The sequence below is a fragment of the Alligator mississippiensis genome, chromosome 11 (assembly GCF_030867095.1).
Source record: "Alligator mississippiensis isolate rAllMis1 chromosome 11, rAllMis1, whole genome shotgun sequence".
Classification (NCBI taxonomy): Eukaryota; Metazoa; Chordata; order Crocodylia; family Alligatoridae; genus Alligator; species Alligator mississippiensis.
In genome coordinates, this window is record NC_081834.1 from 54,761,421 (window position 1) to 54,776,858 (window position 15,438).

Below are 15,438 nucleotides of genomic sequence, written 5' to 3' on the forward strand. Positions count from 1 at the left end.
TGTCAAGGAAATACGGTTTCCTTCAAGGAAGATGAGCAGAGGTAAGAAGGAAGCAGAAGCAGTTAACGGACCTCACCAGCCTTGAAGAAGGCCAGGCCCCATTTTCAAAGCTAGAGGGAGATGAAAAGCTTAACAGCCCAGGTAGTGACTCCCAGCTGTCTACTGCACTCTTCTGTGGAGTGCGTGATAATGGTAATTGCTCTACTAATCCTCCTGAAGGCTGCTTTAGGGTGATCCAGCTGGGGGCTAGCATGAAAAATAACCATCACCCACAGTGAGCAAGTCCCACCTTTGGGCTCCTTTGCAACTGGAAATGCAGATATGATGTGGAACCAAAACTACAAAGCAACCTGGCCTGTTTGCTCGATTGGGGTTAAAACCTGGCCTGTTGCAGGAATTCAGAGGGGGATTTTCAGAAGCAGAGGGGAGAGTCCAAGGTCTGAGCCATGCTTGACCTTGCCTTGCAAAAGGGGGTCTGCTCCGTTAGTGGGGTTGTGAGGCTGTGCTTCTTTCAACCTCTCTGCACCTCCACATATAGCCCAAAGGATTCAGGCCCTACCTACAAAACAGGGAGCTTCTTCCTGGCTGTGGACAAACACCTCTGTATCAGCTCCCAGGATGATGGTGTGGAGGGGAAACAGCGACTGCAGTCTTTAATGGGTGAATTTCATCTGGTCTTTATGCAGGTAAGTGCCATTTAGCTGCCAGTTTTGGCACTAGGCTGTATTTAGGTTCTGTTTCCACCTGTGGAAGAAGAGCTGGCCAGGTGTGTGCTTAACTACTTGAGAAAGGGGTGGCGACTTCTCCCCCGTTTTGATCCAAGGGTCTAGTGGTTAAGGCATTTGCCTAGGAACTAGGGGGCTCTCTGAGCCTGGAGTTGGAAGAACCCAGCTAGAGTAGGTTGGGACACGGCTGTGTACCCTCCACCCAGACAAGGGTTTACCATCCAAATCCCTCTATGTCCTCTAGGGGCAGCCTCCTTGTCAAATCATAACATTAAGGCATGGCAGGACAGATAACAGGGTGAGACCGTGAGATGCCAGAAGGGGCAACAAGGTGGGATTTCCCTGTGCACTGTACCTCTGGAAGGACATGGCTGGATAAGTAGGGAAATCAAGGCCCAAGGCTTCAGGGGGTTGATCCTGCCCAGGGAATCCCTGGGTGTGCTGGACCAGGACCCTCAAATCCAAGGAGTCCCTGCTGGGAGGATGCTGGGCAACTCAGACAGCTTCAAGATGTCTGGACTCTTCCACCACAAGTAAACAGACATGAGCGGCAATACAGAGGCCACAATTTATTTCTACCTTCTGCCGCGGCCATAAACGTGAGCAATTGCGGTGAACTGAAGGTATGGGCATCTGTTTCCTTTCACTTTATGCCACCATAAAAGTGTTTCTGGCAGCCCAAAGCTGATGTCCCTTTCACCCTGCATCAAAGCTGTTTTTTCAGCCCAGCTTTTCGTACTGTACCAGGCAGCCTGGCTCTGGACTGGGAGTACTGGGGAGTTAAGGGGAAGGCAACAGAGATGCCCAGAGCAAGACAGCAGAGCAGATAACCTGCATGTGGGAGGGGAAATGATGGCCCTGATTTGGCACCCCGTGTCTGTCCACACCTGGTCCCTTAGGAGCATTTGGAGCGTGCGAGTGCAGATTTGCAGGCTCTGACCCTGGGAGAGCCCCTGGGCTGGGAGACAGACGTTCAGTGCACCGAGTTCCCCCAGTCCAGTCCACGTAGGAACCATTTCCCCTCTTGCCCCTCAAGTATCCCTCCCAGTATGGGGCTGTGTCTGCTGCCCTTCCCTCCCTCCCCCCAGTGAGGAGAAGGCAAAGTGCTACCTGCCACCCTGGGCTGGGGAGGGATCATCATCACCTTCAGAGAATTATCCCCATGCTGAGGGTTTTAAAGCCCTTCTGTTGTAAAGGAACCAGCGATGCAAAGAGAAAGGGTTTTGTTTAAAACAGCCTTAAAGGAAAGGAGAAAAAAACCCATCCCAAAATAAATGTTTTCCTTGTAGGGCAAACCCCCACCCCCCAGCACCTGATGACATGAGTGGCCAAGGGTGAACTTCAAAGGGCTGCAACTGGGTTCATTTATGTTGCATTTTTCCCGGTCTCTGGAAGCAAGGCCCTTCTCTGCATCTTCAGAAGAGACGGGTTTTTTAGTTTTTTCCAGGCCTGCTCACCCCTCAGCTGGTAATCTTGTCAAAGGGCCCTTCCCCTTTGAGGCAGAGCCACAGAGACCACCTATCCTACTCAGCCATTCATTTCTGCCTCAAACCCCTGCCAAAGATGGGCTTTGTTGTAGACCAGGGAGGTTCACACCTTTGTGCAGAGGAGTCATAATGGATGTGCGTGACTTGACAGTGAGTCACTGCTCCAGACTCATTATCATTAGGGTACCAGCATGTCTCGCTGTACAGCCAGCGACCCTGGGCCGGTTGCACTAAGTGCTACACACACACAAGCAAAGGTATCCCTTGCCCCTAAAGTGATCAGCACTAGAATAGCTCTGACCTTCTTCTTTTTCTCTGCTTACCCCAAATGCTCCCACCCGCACAGCTGAGTCCAGAGACAGGTTGGGGAAAAGATGCCTACGGTGGATGCTCAATATAGCCACGGAGGGGCACAAGTATTCAGGCTAGCAGCTCTTTTGGTTTCAGGAGACATGCGTCATGGAGCAAAACTAACAGTGTACAATTCAGATCACCAGGCAAAGAGTTTGGAAATAAGGGTAACTCAAACCAACAGTTGGGATGAAGAGTTTGCAAGTGTCCCTGATCACTTGTTATTGTTGGGGTCTCGGCAGCCCAGGCCTTGAGATTATGTTAATCCCCTCAGCCAACGTTAGAAGATGAGGGTCATGGGGACGCATTTATCCTGTCACCATTGGGACAGACCCCAGTTACCCAACTGGGAGTGTGGAGTAGTGAAGTGGAAACAGTTTGGATAGGGATGATCCTGGCTCAGTTAGGAGGTTGATCTACATGTGCCCTAGGTGAGGGGAAGGATGTGGATGGCCCACAGGGCAGAAACGGGATTGACTAGAAAGGGTAAGGTTGAAAAATTTCTTATCAGCAATTCCTGCAACTCAGCTGGTCCAGTCCTCACTGTCTCCACGTCACCCCCTCCTCATGGTTGCCGCTCTCCCTCCTTGGCAAGGGGGAAGCTTTTCCCTTTGAGATGAGGACCGAAGATGCTCAGATTTTTTTTCATTTGCACATTTTGCTTTTGAGGGCGAAAGACAGTTTTATGGGACATATTCTCTTGTGTTACATGTATTTTTTTCTGCTCTCCCCTTCCTCCCTAAAAAAAACCCTTTACTGATTTTCATAAGATTTTTTTATTCGCGTGGTTTTCAGCAAAACATTTTGTGAAGTTATTTTTGCCTGGAAACGCTTATTTTTTTTCTTTGCTGAAGACACTTAAAAATAATAATAATAAAGAAACAATACATATGTATATGTAAGCAGTGTCCCGCATTCTGGCTTTACATCAGTATTTTTTTAGAGGAAAGTCAGAAAATAAAATTAAAAAATTAAAAGCAATTAAAAAAAAGCTATTAAAGCATATTTTAAAATATAACAAATGTACAAGAAACAGTAGGCATGCTTTGCACCCCTGCAGTCTAAAGTTTTGGGCAAAGCAGTTCCTTGATATCATGCCCTTGGCTGTTCCCCTTCCTGGGGTATCCTGTGTCCTGAATGTAACGACTGAAGCCTTTCTGGATCCCTCTCTTGATGCCCACAAATTTGTGTGTGAATGAAACGGAGATGATTTTTCCACAAAACACTCCTGACTTTAGCCAAAGCACGAACCAAAAGACACAGAGAAAACATTTCCCAGAGACTGGAGAAGGCAGGAAAAGTCCGATGGAGGGCTCAGAACAGAAAAGCAGCGTAGAAAGTCTCCAAAAAGAAGCAAATCCTTACGATGCTGTGAAAGAGGGCAACTTTCCCCTAATCCCTGTAGGCCTTTCACAAGCTGCCTTTCCCCCATCACTACATCACTGCAGACCCATGCCAATGCCCCCCCCTGCAACAGTTTTGGGTGCTTAGGTAATGAGAATGATGGCTGCAATGGTCTGATGGTTGTGGGGGGGACAGAGAACAATGGGAGGGGAGGGTAAGGGCCAGTGCTAGGTGATTATGGAGCAAAAGTAGGCATCAAATCCTGTAGGGATACAGATATTACAGGAGTCCGAACAGCGCTGGGGGAGTAAAAAGGAAAATGGGGTTTGGGGAGGTGGTGTACAGAGAGGGGACGAGGGCTCTAGGGCAGAGACAATAGGCGTTGAGCCTGCAGGTGCCTGGGGTCCCCCTGCCTTTACCCAGTATGTCAGCCAGGGACACCTCTGCCACCAGTGTGCTCAGCATTGAGGAAATCCCATGCACAGCCATGGGGCAGGAAGTCTAGATCACTCCCTTATCCAACAGGGGCTCTCACCATGAACAGTAAAAGGCATTGGATGGGGGGGAAAGAGCTATTTTCTCTGCCAGAGAATGCTTAAGGGCTGACTGGGGGTTATAGTGGACAATAACTTGAATATGATTCAACAGCGTGCTATAGAAAGAACTTTTTCACAGTAAGGGTTGCCAGAATCTGGAATGGGCTTCCAAGGGAGGTGGTGCTCTCCCCTACTTTGGGGGTCTTCAAGAGGAAACTGGACAAGCACCTAGCTAGGGTCGTCTGACCCCAGCGCTCTTTCTTGCCAAGGGCAAGGGGTCAGACTTGATGACCTACTGAGGTCCCTTCTGACCCTAACATGTATGAATGAATCTAGTTGCCAAGAAGGCTAACAGCATACTGGGCTGTAGTGGTAGGTGTGTTGCCAGTAGGTCAAGGAAAGTAATTATTCCCCTCTATTCAGAAGTGAGGCAACATCTAGGGACAGTGGTACAGCTTATCCCTTGTGTGCATGTGCTGGTGACTCATGAGCATTGACCTCTTAGTGAATCCCTTCCCACATTGGCTGCAGAAGAAGCGTTTCTCCCCTATATGGGTGCGAAGGTGATAGGTGAGTTTGGAGCTCTGCGTGAAGCTCTTCCCACACTGGCTGCATTGGAACGGCTTCTCACCTGTGTGCACACGCATGTGACGTGGGATTGTTGATTTCCTGGTGAAGCTCTTCCCACACTGGGGGCAAAAAAATGGCTTCTCCCCTGTGTGCACACTCAGGTGAGTTGTGAGTGAAGAGCTGTTGCTGAAGCTCTTCTTACATTGGGTGCAAGAGAATGGCTTCTCCCCTGTGTGTATGCGCAGGTGAATGGTGAGGTTGGAGTTATACGTGAAGCTCTTCCCACAATAGATGCAAGAAAATGGTTTTTCTCCTGTGTGCACACGCAGGTGACTCATGAGCGCAGAGCTGCTACTGAAGGTCTTTTTGCACTGGCTGCAAGAGAATGGCCTCTCCCCTGAGTGCACACGCAGGTGACTTGTGAGCCCAGAGCTGTTCCTGAAGCTCTTCTCACATTGACTGCAGGCAAAGGGCTTCTCTCCCGTGTGCACGCGCAGGTGACCTGTGAGTGTTGATCTCCTGTTGAAGCTCTTCCCACACTGGGTGCAATAAAATGGCTTCTCCCCTGTGTGCATGCGCAGGTGTTGCATGAGTGCAGAGATGTCGCCAAAGCTCTTCTCACACTGGATACAAGAGAATGGTTTCTCCCCCGTGTGCACGCGCTGGTGCCGTGTGAGCTGGGAGTTCTGTGTGAAGCTTTTCCCACACTGGGTGCAAGAAAATGGCTTCTCCCCTGTGTGCACGCGCAGGTGTTGCATGAATACAGAGCTGTCAGCAAAGCTCTTCTCACACTGGGTACAAGAGAATGGTTTCTCCCCCGTGTGCACACGCTGGTGCCGCGTGAGCTTGGACTTCTGTGTGAAGCTTTTCCCACACTGCATGCAGGAGAACAGCTTCTCTTCCGCATGCACACACATGTGGCTTTGAAGGTGATCCCACCTAGTGAAGCTCTTTTTGCACTCAGCGCAGCAGTATATCTGCTCCCCTGCGTGCATCTCCTGGTGCACTTGGAGGTCACTTAAGGAAACAAAGCTCTTCCCACACTCTGAGCAGCAGTGAGGGTGTTCCTTTGAGTGCTCATTGAGAGGGCATGGATGGTGGAAGCTGTCCCCATGCTCAGCACAGGCCTGGACATTCTCCCTCTGATGGGTCCCAAGTTCTGCATCATCCCCAAACTTCCCACTGGGCTCTCCACATATACTCAGGTCTCTCTGCCCTTCAAATCCTTCCCTGCTCCTTTTGGTCTCCACTGGTCTCTCTTCTTGTTGGGAAGGAAGCTGGTTTCTAGTCTGAAACAGATTCAGGTTGGCAGGCTCTTCCTCGTGATGCTGCTGCTGCTGCTCATCTCTGCCCAGTGACTCAGCATCTGCTGGGTAGAGACAAGAACCCAGAAATTAGTCCCTGTCCAGCTGGTGAAGGGAAAGATCTGGTATTTCCCCATGCTGGGATGTGCCCCAGACACTGGATGGGCCTAGGTACCCCTGTGAAAACAAGGGGTCCAAGTGCCTGTGCACTCTGGGTCTCTGGTCTCACACCTTGTATACCCTGTGCCCCAGTTATGGAGCAGAACGTGGGTGATTCTTGTGGAAACAAGGCACTTGTATCCCCCAACTGTGAAAGCTTGTGAATCCCAACTACACCAAGCAGATACTTCATACTGCTGGAAGCACTGATTGAACACTGCCTTTATCCCCCTGGCTGTCACACAGGGGAGGGACAGAAATTCCACTCAAACTAAACAACAGGACTGGTCGCAGCAGGAAGCAAAGCACCAGCCTCTCTATAGCCCCATCCTTAATAATCCCTGCAGGGTTTCTGCCAACTCTGATAGCTGCCATGGGGAAATTCAAACAAGATCATGCCCTGCCAGAGGGTACAACAGAGGTATGGCCACTTTGGATTGGGCTATCGGATCTTGCACTGCTGAGGGAAGATGGAAATTTAAGCTCATGGTACCCCAGGGATACCAAATTTGTGACCCAAAACAAGACAGCAAGCTAGGCTTTGTCCCTAGCATGTTAGTACTTCTCTATGGACAGCCCCTTTCTTCCATGACAGAAACATTTGCCAATATACCTCCTTAAGAGGAGGATCTGAAGGGCTGAAGGCAGATTTCTTGCCTAAACAAACCTAATAGGGGAAGAAAAAAGAATCAGTTGCCCATCCTGCATCACTGGAATACAAGGAATGGATATACACACCTGCCTAGACAACACAGATCTGGCCAAGTTGCATGATGTCAGGACTTTGTGGGAGCAATTTAAGGCAAGTGTTCAGGTCTCCAGCTCCCCCTACGTGTTGAGAGGTTCTGAGCTGAGGTGTGGGTGGAAGGTCAGGGAGTTTCAAGACTCACCTGGAGTCAAGTCCTCAGAAAACAAGTTTTCTCCAGCTTCCTCATCACAGATCCAGAGCTCCATCTCACCTTGCTGGATGCGGCAGATTAGGTCTGGTGTGGGGCCTTGATATCCTGTGTTGGAGAGTGTATAGAGGTTGGTTATTCCACCATCCAGTTCCCAGTTAGGACTTGGAGAAAGGATCCAATGGATTCAAATATTCTAATGGGGACTCAAGGGAGGACACTTAGGAAGAAGGGCATTTCATCTGGTGTGGGAGCTGTGTATGCTGTTCTGGGGAGTGTAGAGAGGGGGGTTATTCCATCATCCAGTGCCTGATTGGGATTTGGAGAATGGATCCGATGAACTCAAATATTTAATGGGGACCCAGAGGAAAAGGAAAGGAGGATGTTTAGAATAAAAGAGAAACCACGACAAGCAGAAATCTTTAACAGAGTATCACCTTGGCCACCTAAGTAAGTGGAATGATGGTCATATGAAGTATAAAGCATCAACCCCTCAGAAGTATATAAAGGGTAAAAAGTTTACAGTGGCCCCTTGGAAAGTAGGCAGAGATGCAATGCTCTGTGTTGTGTAAGGAGGAAGAAAGAGAATGTTGTTATAGATTTTCAAGATGTTCATTTGAAAAGAGAAATGATGAATATACTCATAGCCATCTATCCAACATGTCTTATTAGGGTAATTCCAGGTGAAAAAAATAGAAATATTTGCAGTAGTTTTTGCACTGATGAGTCTTGCAAGTAAAAAGTCAATGACAGACTGAGGACAATGAAAGCTTGTTTACGGGAGAGAGAGGAATTCATTTTGGCACTGCATAGAAAAGGATAATGTTATAACAACTGTAGAGGCAACTATAGCAACCTTTCCATCCAACGGGTGGATCCTTACGTGAAATGATGCATAGACGCATATGTACTGAAGATACAGGCTGTTTGCATTACGGATATGGATTAAAGGAGGAAGACCATACATTTTTACAAAATGAGAATGCCCACAGTAGGGTACACTGTTCAACCCAGGTTCCCAGGAACAGAATGATGATAAAATCACCTCCAGAAAAGATTGTCATTCAATAAAAATAGTCTTCAGGATGACTACAAGGAGAGAGATAACCAAACCACACCTTGTGAGAGCAACATGGTCCCACAGAGTATCAAGCCTGCTCACTTTGGGTTATTCTCAAAGGTAAAATAAAGAAAGAGACTATCAGGGAAAGGATATTGGACATTACTGCTGGAATACAGCTTATAAACGGAAAGCCAGGTCTTTGCAACAAAGTTGACCAACAGTCTTATAATACAGAGAGCTTAATGCAGATTCACTTTGGGATTCAGGGAAGGTATATTTATTTGCACTTGCTGAAGATGTATTAGATGAAACCCAAGCACATCAGAAACACAAGGTGGGAAATGGAGGTATCAAGAGATATTGAAGAAAATAGAGACGTCTTTGGGAAGACACAAAAGTCGATTTGGACCAAGTCATTTATGCAGAAACAACACCTACAAAGTAGCAGTATCAAGAGAAGCAGCACTGAAAGGTTTGTATAGAAAACTGAACATTAGAGAAGATGAAAAAATAATTGATAGGCTAGCTTAAATCCACAATGACTAAAAAAAAAAAAAAGGGGGGGGGAGGACTTGGATAATGTTGTGTCCAATGCTATTAGTGATGAGAAAAGCGGATTAACATATGATCAAATACAAAGCGTGTATTCTGAGATTTTGTTGAAAGGAGAATGTCCCAGAGAACATTTGCATCCATTGATGCTGTAAATGAAATTGAATTTGCAGCTGACAGTGCAGAGGAAATCAGGAAAGCAGTAAATAAATGAACAAATGAACTAACAAAAGGGAAATGAAAGTGAAGAAAGAAGTTAAACAGTAGTTTCATATACTCAACCATTGGAAGTTGCTGAAGCATTAGGAGATGAAGGTAAATGGTGGTTCTGCACTTAATGAAGGAAACCATACAAGATAGAAGACTTGAAATGAATGGTGACTAAGTATAATATTGCTTTTGCCTTCCAACAGAAAGGGAGTAACTATCGAAGTTCTGATGACAGGAGAACAAAAATGATTTAGCCACCAATTCCAAACTGATGATCAATTATTGCAGCCAGACTCAACATGAACACATAGATCAAGTATAATCATTTTGGCTTGAGAAAAGTAAAGTGTATCACTAATCAATAAGGAAAGTCCTGAAAACAATAAATTGGCCTTCAGATATCTGACAAAAAAAGCATTTGTGCAGGTCCCCAAGGAAGAATTTTAGTGGAGGTTGAGAAAGCAACCACTAGAAAAGGACACTTGACTACAGCTCTGGGTAGGGGAAAAAAGAACCTGAAATTTACCCAGGGAAACAAGGGCTCGGTAATTCCTCAGCATCTGGTCCTGGTAAAGCCCCTTGTCTCCAGTTTCCAGCAGCTCCCACTCCTCCCGTGTGAAGTACACAGCCACGTCCTCAAAGGCCTCCACGAGCTGCAGTCACAAGCATTACACCATCAGTGTCTCCTCCTCCACCCTCCTCCAGCCTAAACAAATCTAGATCTTACTCCTCAGCTGATACAGCTGCTCCAGCAAAGGGTATGGCATGGAAACAGCTCTAGGGACAGAACAGCACGTTTGTCTGCTTTAGCTCACGTCATCCAGGGAGTCAGCGCAGTTATTCCCTCTGCCAGTATACGCTGTGCCTATAAGGGAGTACTGGTGTACCGATGGCAGTACGAGACTGCAGTCCAGGTGCCATGAGTGTACCCTGGGGAAGCTGTTTTCATGGCAGTGACTCACAGAAAATGCCCTGCTTCGGAGGGGGACCCTGGGAATTCACACCGCTCCACCAGACACTGCCCAGGAAACGGTGGCTGTTGGTGCAGTCTTCTCTTTCCTCCATGAGGCTCTGGGCTGGAGAGCTCCCAGGAGATTTACTGACCCACAAAACACAGGGAACCTCCCTGCTGCTGTCCTACATGATATGGGACTGCTGCAGCCATCCCTGTTGTGTCTGGCCATGGAGTGGAAACAAAGGGCAGGGGAAGAAATAAAGCCAGGAAGGGGGAATGAGGATTCCCCATGGCCTGCGGTGGGATGAAAAAGGCAGGACTCAGTGGAAACTCAGCCTGGAAGCAGGAGAAAGGGGGGGGACATTCCAACTTCATGTACAGAGACAAGGATATTACAGCTCCCCAGATCACAAAGTATCCATTTTCCTTGGGCACAAGTGAGACCTGCAGGCTTGGAGGGGGGCTTTCTCCAGATATAAGCAACTCTGGGAATTTTTCCTTGATCCCAGTTAAGGTACTGGCACAAGGGGACTGAGATTCATTTCCCTTTCGGGCAAGTTGATCCTCCAGGACTCAGGAACACTGCTCACTCCTAGCAAACTGTCAGCTCATCATCCAGTCCTGGCACTGGCTGGGCTGGAGAGACGCTGCTGGACTTCGGTGCAGAGCCCCTCCATGCTTCTCAGGGAGAACCTGATGGACTCAGTTGAGGAGACCCTCACCCCATGATGCCTGGTGCTGGCTGGGTGCCACAGAGGGTCCAGAGGAGCTCCCTCCTGGGACCTCAGTCTCAAAATGCTCTCCTGAAGTACCCCTCAGAAGAAACTGAGATAGCACTTCCAGAGGCAGGGAGTGCTGGATCCACTGGTGCTGAGGGCAGTACTTCTAGTCCAAGCCCCACAGGCTATCTGTACTTGGCAGCCAGTTCCTGCTTCCCCTCAGGCCCTCCCTGGTGGCTTGGTGTGGATGCAGCCTCTCTTGCTAACAAAGCTTTCTCTTGTGGCTCTTTAGGTCTTTCCATGCCTCTGGCTCTTTCCCACACCCAGAACTCTTGCTGAGCTTTGGCCTGGCACCACATTCTCACTCCACTGCTGCCTGTACCTTGCTCACGGTCATGTTCCCTCTGTGCTGTGGGCACCTGCTCTGCTTCTTACACACTTGGCTTGGCTCAGGTGTCAGGAGTTCCCTCTCCCTAGATCTTCCTGGGGATGGCCTCAGCAGTTCCAGGTGTACAGGCCTTTCCTCAGGAGGCTCCTCCTCAGCTGTGCTCAGGTTTCCTGCACCTGCTGGGAGGGGAGGAGCATCAAAAGGCTGTTCTAGTGAGGCCTACATTGATCAATACACAGAGATACTGCTCTCACAAAGGCTTTGCTAAACCACTGGCCAGAGCAGGTGTGATCAGCAAACCTGCCTGATGCATAAGCTCCTTGCATAAGCAAAAACTTGACATTTAGGCCAGAGGATCAGCAGAAGAGATGGCTATACAAGTTAGAGAATAGTTCATGGCACAAGTTGGCTCAAGGTAGTCAAGTTATTGGTGGAATTTAACATGTTTTGACCATTGTATAAAAGGTGAATTAGAAATAAAAGGAACTTTGTGGCCTAGGGGTGCCTGTGCGGTGTTGTGCCAATACTTCGTCATGGGTGTACACACGTTAATACCTTGTCTGTCAGAACAGAAGTGTGTTAGGACCACGCCTTACAGATAAACTTGGCTGAGCCATGGTCACCAAACCAAGCCTGTGGTTGTTATTTAAGACAAGATTGGTGTTGGGATATCATGGCAGTGACTTTTGCCAGCACCGCATTCCCCGACACTGCTGACCCTACCATGCATTCAAATTCAAGCTAGACAGAAACCAGGTATAAAGCTGTTACAAGTTTTCAAGCACAGACTTCCTAAGTAGTTGGCTCTTTTTATAGCTAGCTGAATGTATTGCATGATTAACCAGTAAATTGTATAATGTATAAAACATGAGGCAGGGCCCTTCAACACTGACAAAAAAATCAATTACATCCAACAAAGACGGCAATGACAACACAAATTAGCCCTAGTGCCACGGGCAAAGGCAAAGCCCTGTTAGTGTGCGCCTCAGTCAGTCCCTAAGCCTCAGTATATGAGGAAGATGGAAAAAATCAAATCCCACAAGTCTTTTAAGGCCCCTGCTACACGTTGCATATATTATGGAATGGACTGGTCAATCGCACAATAAATTTACATCAGCTACATGTGCAAGGTAAGACCAGTTACATGAGCAAAGTAATTATCAATTGGTGAATTGTGCCATAAATTTAGACCAGCCACACATGCAAAGTCATTATCATGTGATATAAATGACCACCCAGCTATCAAGAGAGCCAACCAGATACAATGTTAGTGCTTGTAAATGTGTAATAACTCTATAACTGGCTACTATCCAGCTTTCATTTAAACGTATAGCAGGACCCTTCTAATAGATCTCCACAGCCAGGAAGCTGGAGATGAGCCCCAGTGACAGTGCCTTTGCTCAGAATGGCAAACACAGTCATCACTCCATGTAGGAGATACAACGGGGACCTTGGTGCTGCACCAGGATCCACACTGCAGAGGAGAATGAGGGAACCAACAGGGCCACTTGCTCCAGGGGCTGAGGGGGCAGAAGAACAGAAGAGTTGCTGAATCGACCCCCAACAAAACACGTGAGCAGACAAGACTTTCCCACTGACAGGAGGTGCCTCCTGCTGCTGGAAAGGGCAGAACCACCACCTCTTATCTGCCCCTAGCAAACAGTCTCATCTGGGGAAGCAGTCCAAGGACCTTTCATCTGCTGACGAGCCCCAGGTCTCCTCTGTCAGGGGAATCTGCAACGGGACAGAGGCCCGGGGTTAACTGTAAATAAAAACTAGCCCAAAGTCGCTAGAAAAGCCCATTACCCGCACATCTGCACCAGCCCATTCTTAGGCACAGATGGTTCATAGCGGGCCCAAGAGAGGAGTGCCTGGGACCCCAGCACTGATAACGGTCACAGCAGTGCTCAGTACAACCACAAAAACTGCCTGCATCTGCTCCCAATGAGGCCTTGCATTTCCACTGAACTTGCTAAAGAGCCACTGGCTGGTTAAAGGTGAGCAAAGCAGCTGCAAATTTTGCCCAAATGAAAACATTGCCAAGGACAGCAAGAAAACAGCATACGGAAAGAGAGAAGCATGAGAAGGAAAGCCTGCTTGTTAGGGTGTATTCATACAAACAAGGGTATAGAAAAATATCCAATGGTGAAAACACAGTGATGCAAAAAACCTGTAAGAGGCCAGTAGAAGCAGCAACTGTCATGGGGTAAACGATGAATATGCAAGTAACTAAAGTCATAATAGACTTTGAAAACAAAGGGGTGTTGGACTACTAGACTGCTGGGCTACTCCACTGTTGGGCTACTAGACAAAGCCCCTGAATGTCTCAGCAAGACCCTGGACTGTCTGATCAACAGGACGTGGGAGCAAGACTCGCTGGCAAGGTGACTGGTGTATTTCTAGGTATGGGAGGGTGTACTAGCTGCTGAAAGAAACTACACAAGGGCAGAGGAAACTCCTGCCTTTGGAGCATTCTCTCTCAAGATCCCACTGGTTTCCCAATCCCAGGTCTCAGGGTAACATGAGGAAGATAGGGAACCTTATCATTGGATGTTGCTGTCACACTAGAGCTGGCTGGGGACAGAAATCGAGGCCCTGTCACCACACAGACTTGCAGGGAGAGACCCCAGCCCCTCATTACGGGGGCTGAACATTGGCATCTGGGCCCCACAGTACCCCTCTCTACCCAGGCCCCTGGCATGTTACCTGGCTCTTCATGGGGTGGGGGCTCCTCTCTGGGGACACGAGGCAGCTTGTCCTGGGGCTCTGGGGTTTCACCCCATCTTGCCTGCTCCAGTGGCATGTACCCGGGATGGGGCTGTGGCTGTTTTGACCGAGAGCAGACAGATTCTCTCAAGGTCCCAGGTCCCTCCATGTCCACGGCCATGTCCTCGACCTGCCTGTCCACCGTGACCTGGAGACAAGACAACCACGTCGCTGGGAGAGATGGGACTAGGAGGAAGCAGCTCTGGACACACGGAGACAGGGAGTCAACATTGATGGCTAGGGTGAAAGTCTCTCACTTGGAGCATCTCACCCTCCACCAGCCCCAGCCGAAACCCCAGACAGGGCCCCTGCCTCAGCACAGGCCTCCGTGTTATGCTCCTGCTCCCAGCTTGGTATCTCCTGGGGCAGGATGTCCAATAACTGCTCCAGCACCAGCAGCTCGGGCGTCTGCTCCTTGTTGCAGCACTGGGGCTGCAGCCAGAGCTCCTGCAGGTGGCTGCAAACTTCCCGCTGCCCCTTGGCTGCCTGGGAGCAGACACCCCAGGCCGGGGCACTGACAGGGCCACGCTGGACGTCATGACCCCAGCACAGAGACACTCACCTGCCAGTGCTGGATGGGCCCCTGCAGCGGCTCCCGCTTGACCTCTTGTGGTGCCACCCATCTTGGGGACACTCTGCCTGTCCCAGCCTGGACAGCATGAGGGGCTTTCCCTGCCCTCTCAGCTCCCGCCTGCGGCTTGGGGCCAGCTGGGTCCTGCTTCTCCATCGCCGCCAGAGGCTGCAGCAGCGCTGGGAAGGGGGAGCCTTTGGCTGGTGCTAGCTTCAACTCAGCAGCCATCTTCTCTGCCTCACCCCAGCCTGGGCCTGTGCGCTGGCTCTCCCACGCCCGCGCGCAGCACCGTTCAGCAGCGCCCGGGCTCCCGGCAGCCTGCGGGAAGGAGACAACGGGGTTTGTCGTGTGACGGGGAGCGAGGCTGTCGCGGATCCAGCGCCCGGCAGCCAGCCCCAGCACCCCCCACTGGCATGAGCCGCGCCGAGGGGCTGCACCATGCTGGCCTCTCCTGACACGGGGCAGGGTGAGGGGCGCAGACCCCGGCACACCGCCCTGAGCCCCTGGAGAGCCCAGCTGCGGGTGTCCCTCGCCCCCTGCCCTGCCCTGCCCTCCCCCGGGCCCAGCCAGCGCCCCTCACTCCTCCACCTGGACCTGCAGCCCCCTGCCCCGCCAGGGCGCCTCACCCCTGGTGCCAGCCCTGCCGGTGCCCCTCCCTCCCGGGCCCGCCTGCCTCTGACCGCGCCCCGGCCCCGGGCCCGGGCCCTGCAGCGCCGGCGGGGTAGGGGGGGGGGGAAGGAGCGACAAGCCCTGCTGCGCGCGCAGCCCCCACCCGGCCCCGGCCCCGGCCCCGGCCCCGCCCCTACCCGGAAGCAGTTTGCCGGCCCCGAGCAGAGCACAGC

The 15,438-nt window shown here is 50.2% G+C and overlaps 1 protein-coding gene across 5 annotated transcripts; it reads right to left on the reverse strand.

Annotated features, from left to right (window-relative positions):
• Positions 1 to 3,323: 3,323 nt before the first annotated feature.
• LOC102568760 (zinc finger protein 883) lies at positions 3,324 to 15,350 on the reverse strand. 5 transcript variants are annotated; one of them, XM_059715096.1, is made up of 7 exons: positions 15,223 to 15,350; positions 14,588 to 14,914; positions 13,966 to 14,173; positions 11,254 to 11,435; positions 9,724 to 9,850; positions 7,367 to 7,480; positions 3,324 to 6,382 (listed from the first exon to the last, which is right to left on the reverse strand). In XM_059715096.1, the coding sequence occupies exons 2-7, from the start codon at positions 14,822 to 14,824 to the stop codon at positions 4,881 to 4,883; spliced, it is 2,370 nt and encodes a 789-aa protein (XP_059571079.1). In that variant the 5' UTR covers positions 14,825 to 14,914; positions 15,223 to 15,350; the 3' UTR covers positions 3,324 to 4,880. The 5 variants fall into 5 exon arrangements, with proteins under 5 accessions (XP_059571079.1, XP_059571078.1, XP_059571077.1 ...); XM_059715095.1 differs by having other exon boundaries at positions 3,324 to 6,379; positions 11,254 to 11,438; XM_059715094.1 differs by having other exon boundaries at positions 11,254 to 11,438; positions 15,223 to 15,349.
• Positions 15,351 to 15,438: the final 88 nt, after the last annotated feature.

Excerpts from the sequence above, each read along its gene's own strand:
- LOC102568760 (XM_059715094.1), bottom strand. The coding sequence starts at position 14,824 with ATGGCTGCTGAGTTGAAGCTAGCACCAGCCAAAGGCTCCCCCTTCCCA. Across the intron at positions 14,174-14,587 it reads GGCCCATCCAGCACTGGCAG|GTCACGGTGGACAGGCAGGT; the intron begins GTGAGTGTCTCT and ends TCTTGTCTCCAG. Across the intron at positions 11,439-13,965 it reads CCCACCCCATGAAGAGCCAG|CAGGTGCAGGAAACCTGAGC; the intron begins GTAACATGCCAG and ends CTCCCCTCCCAG.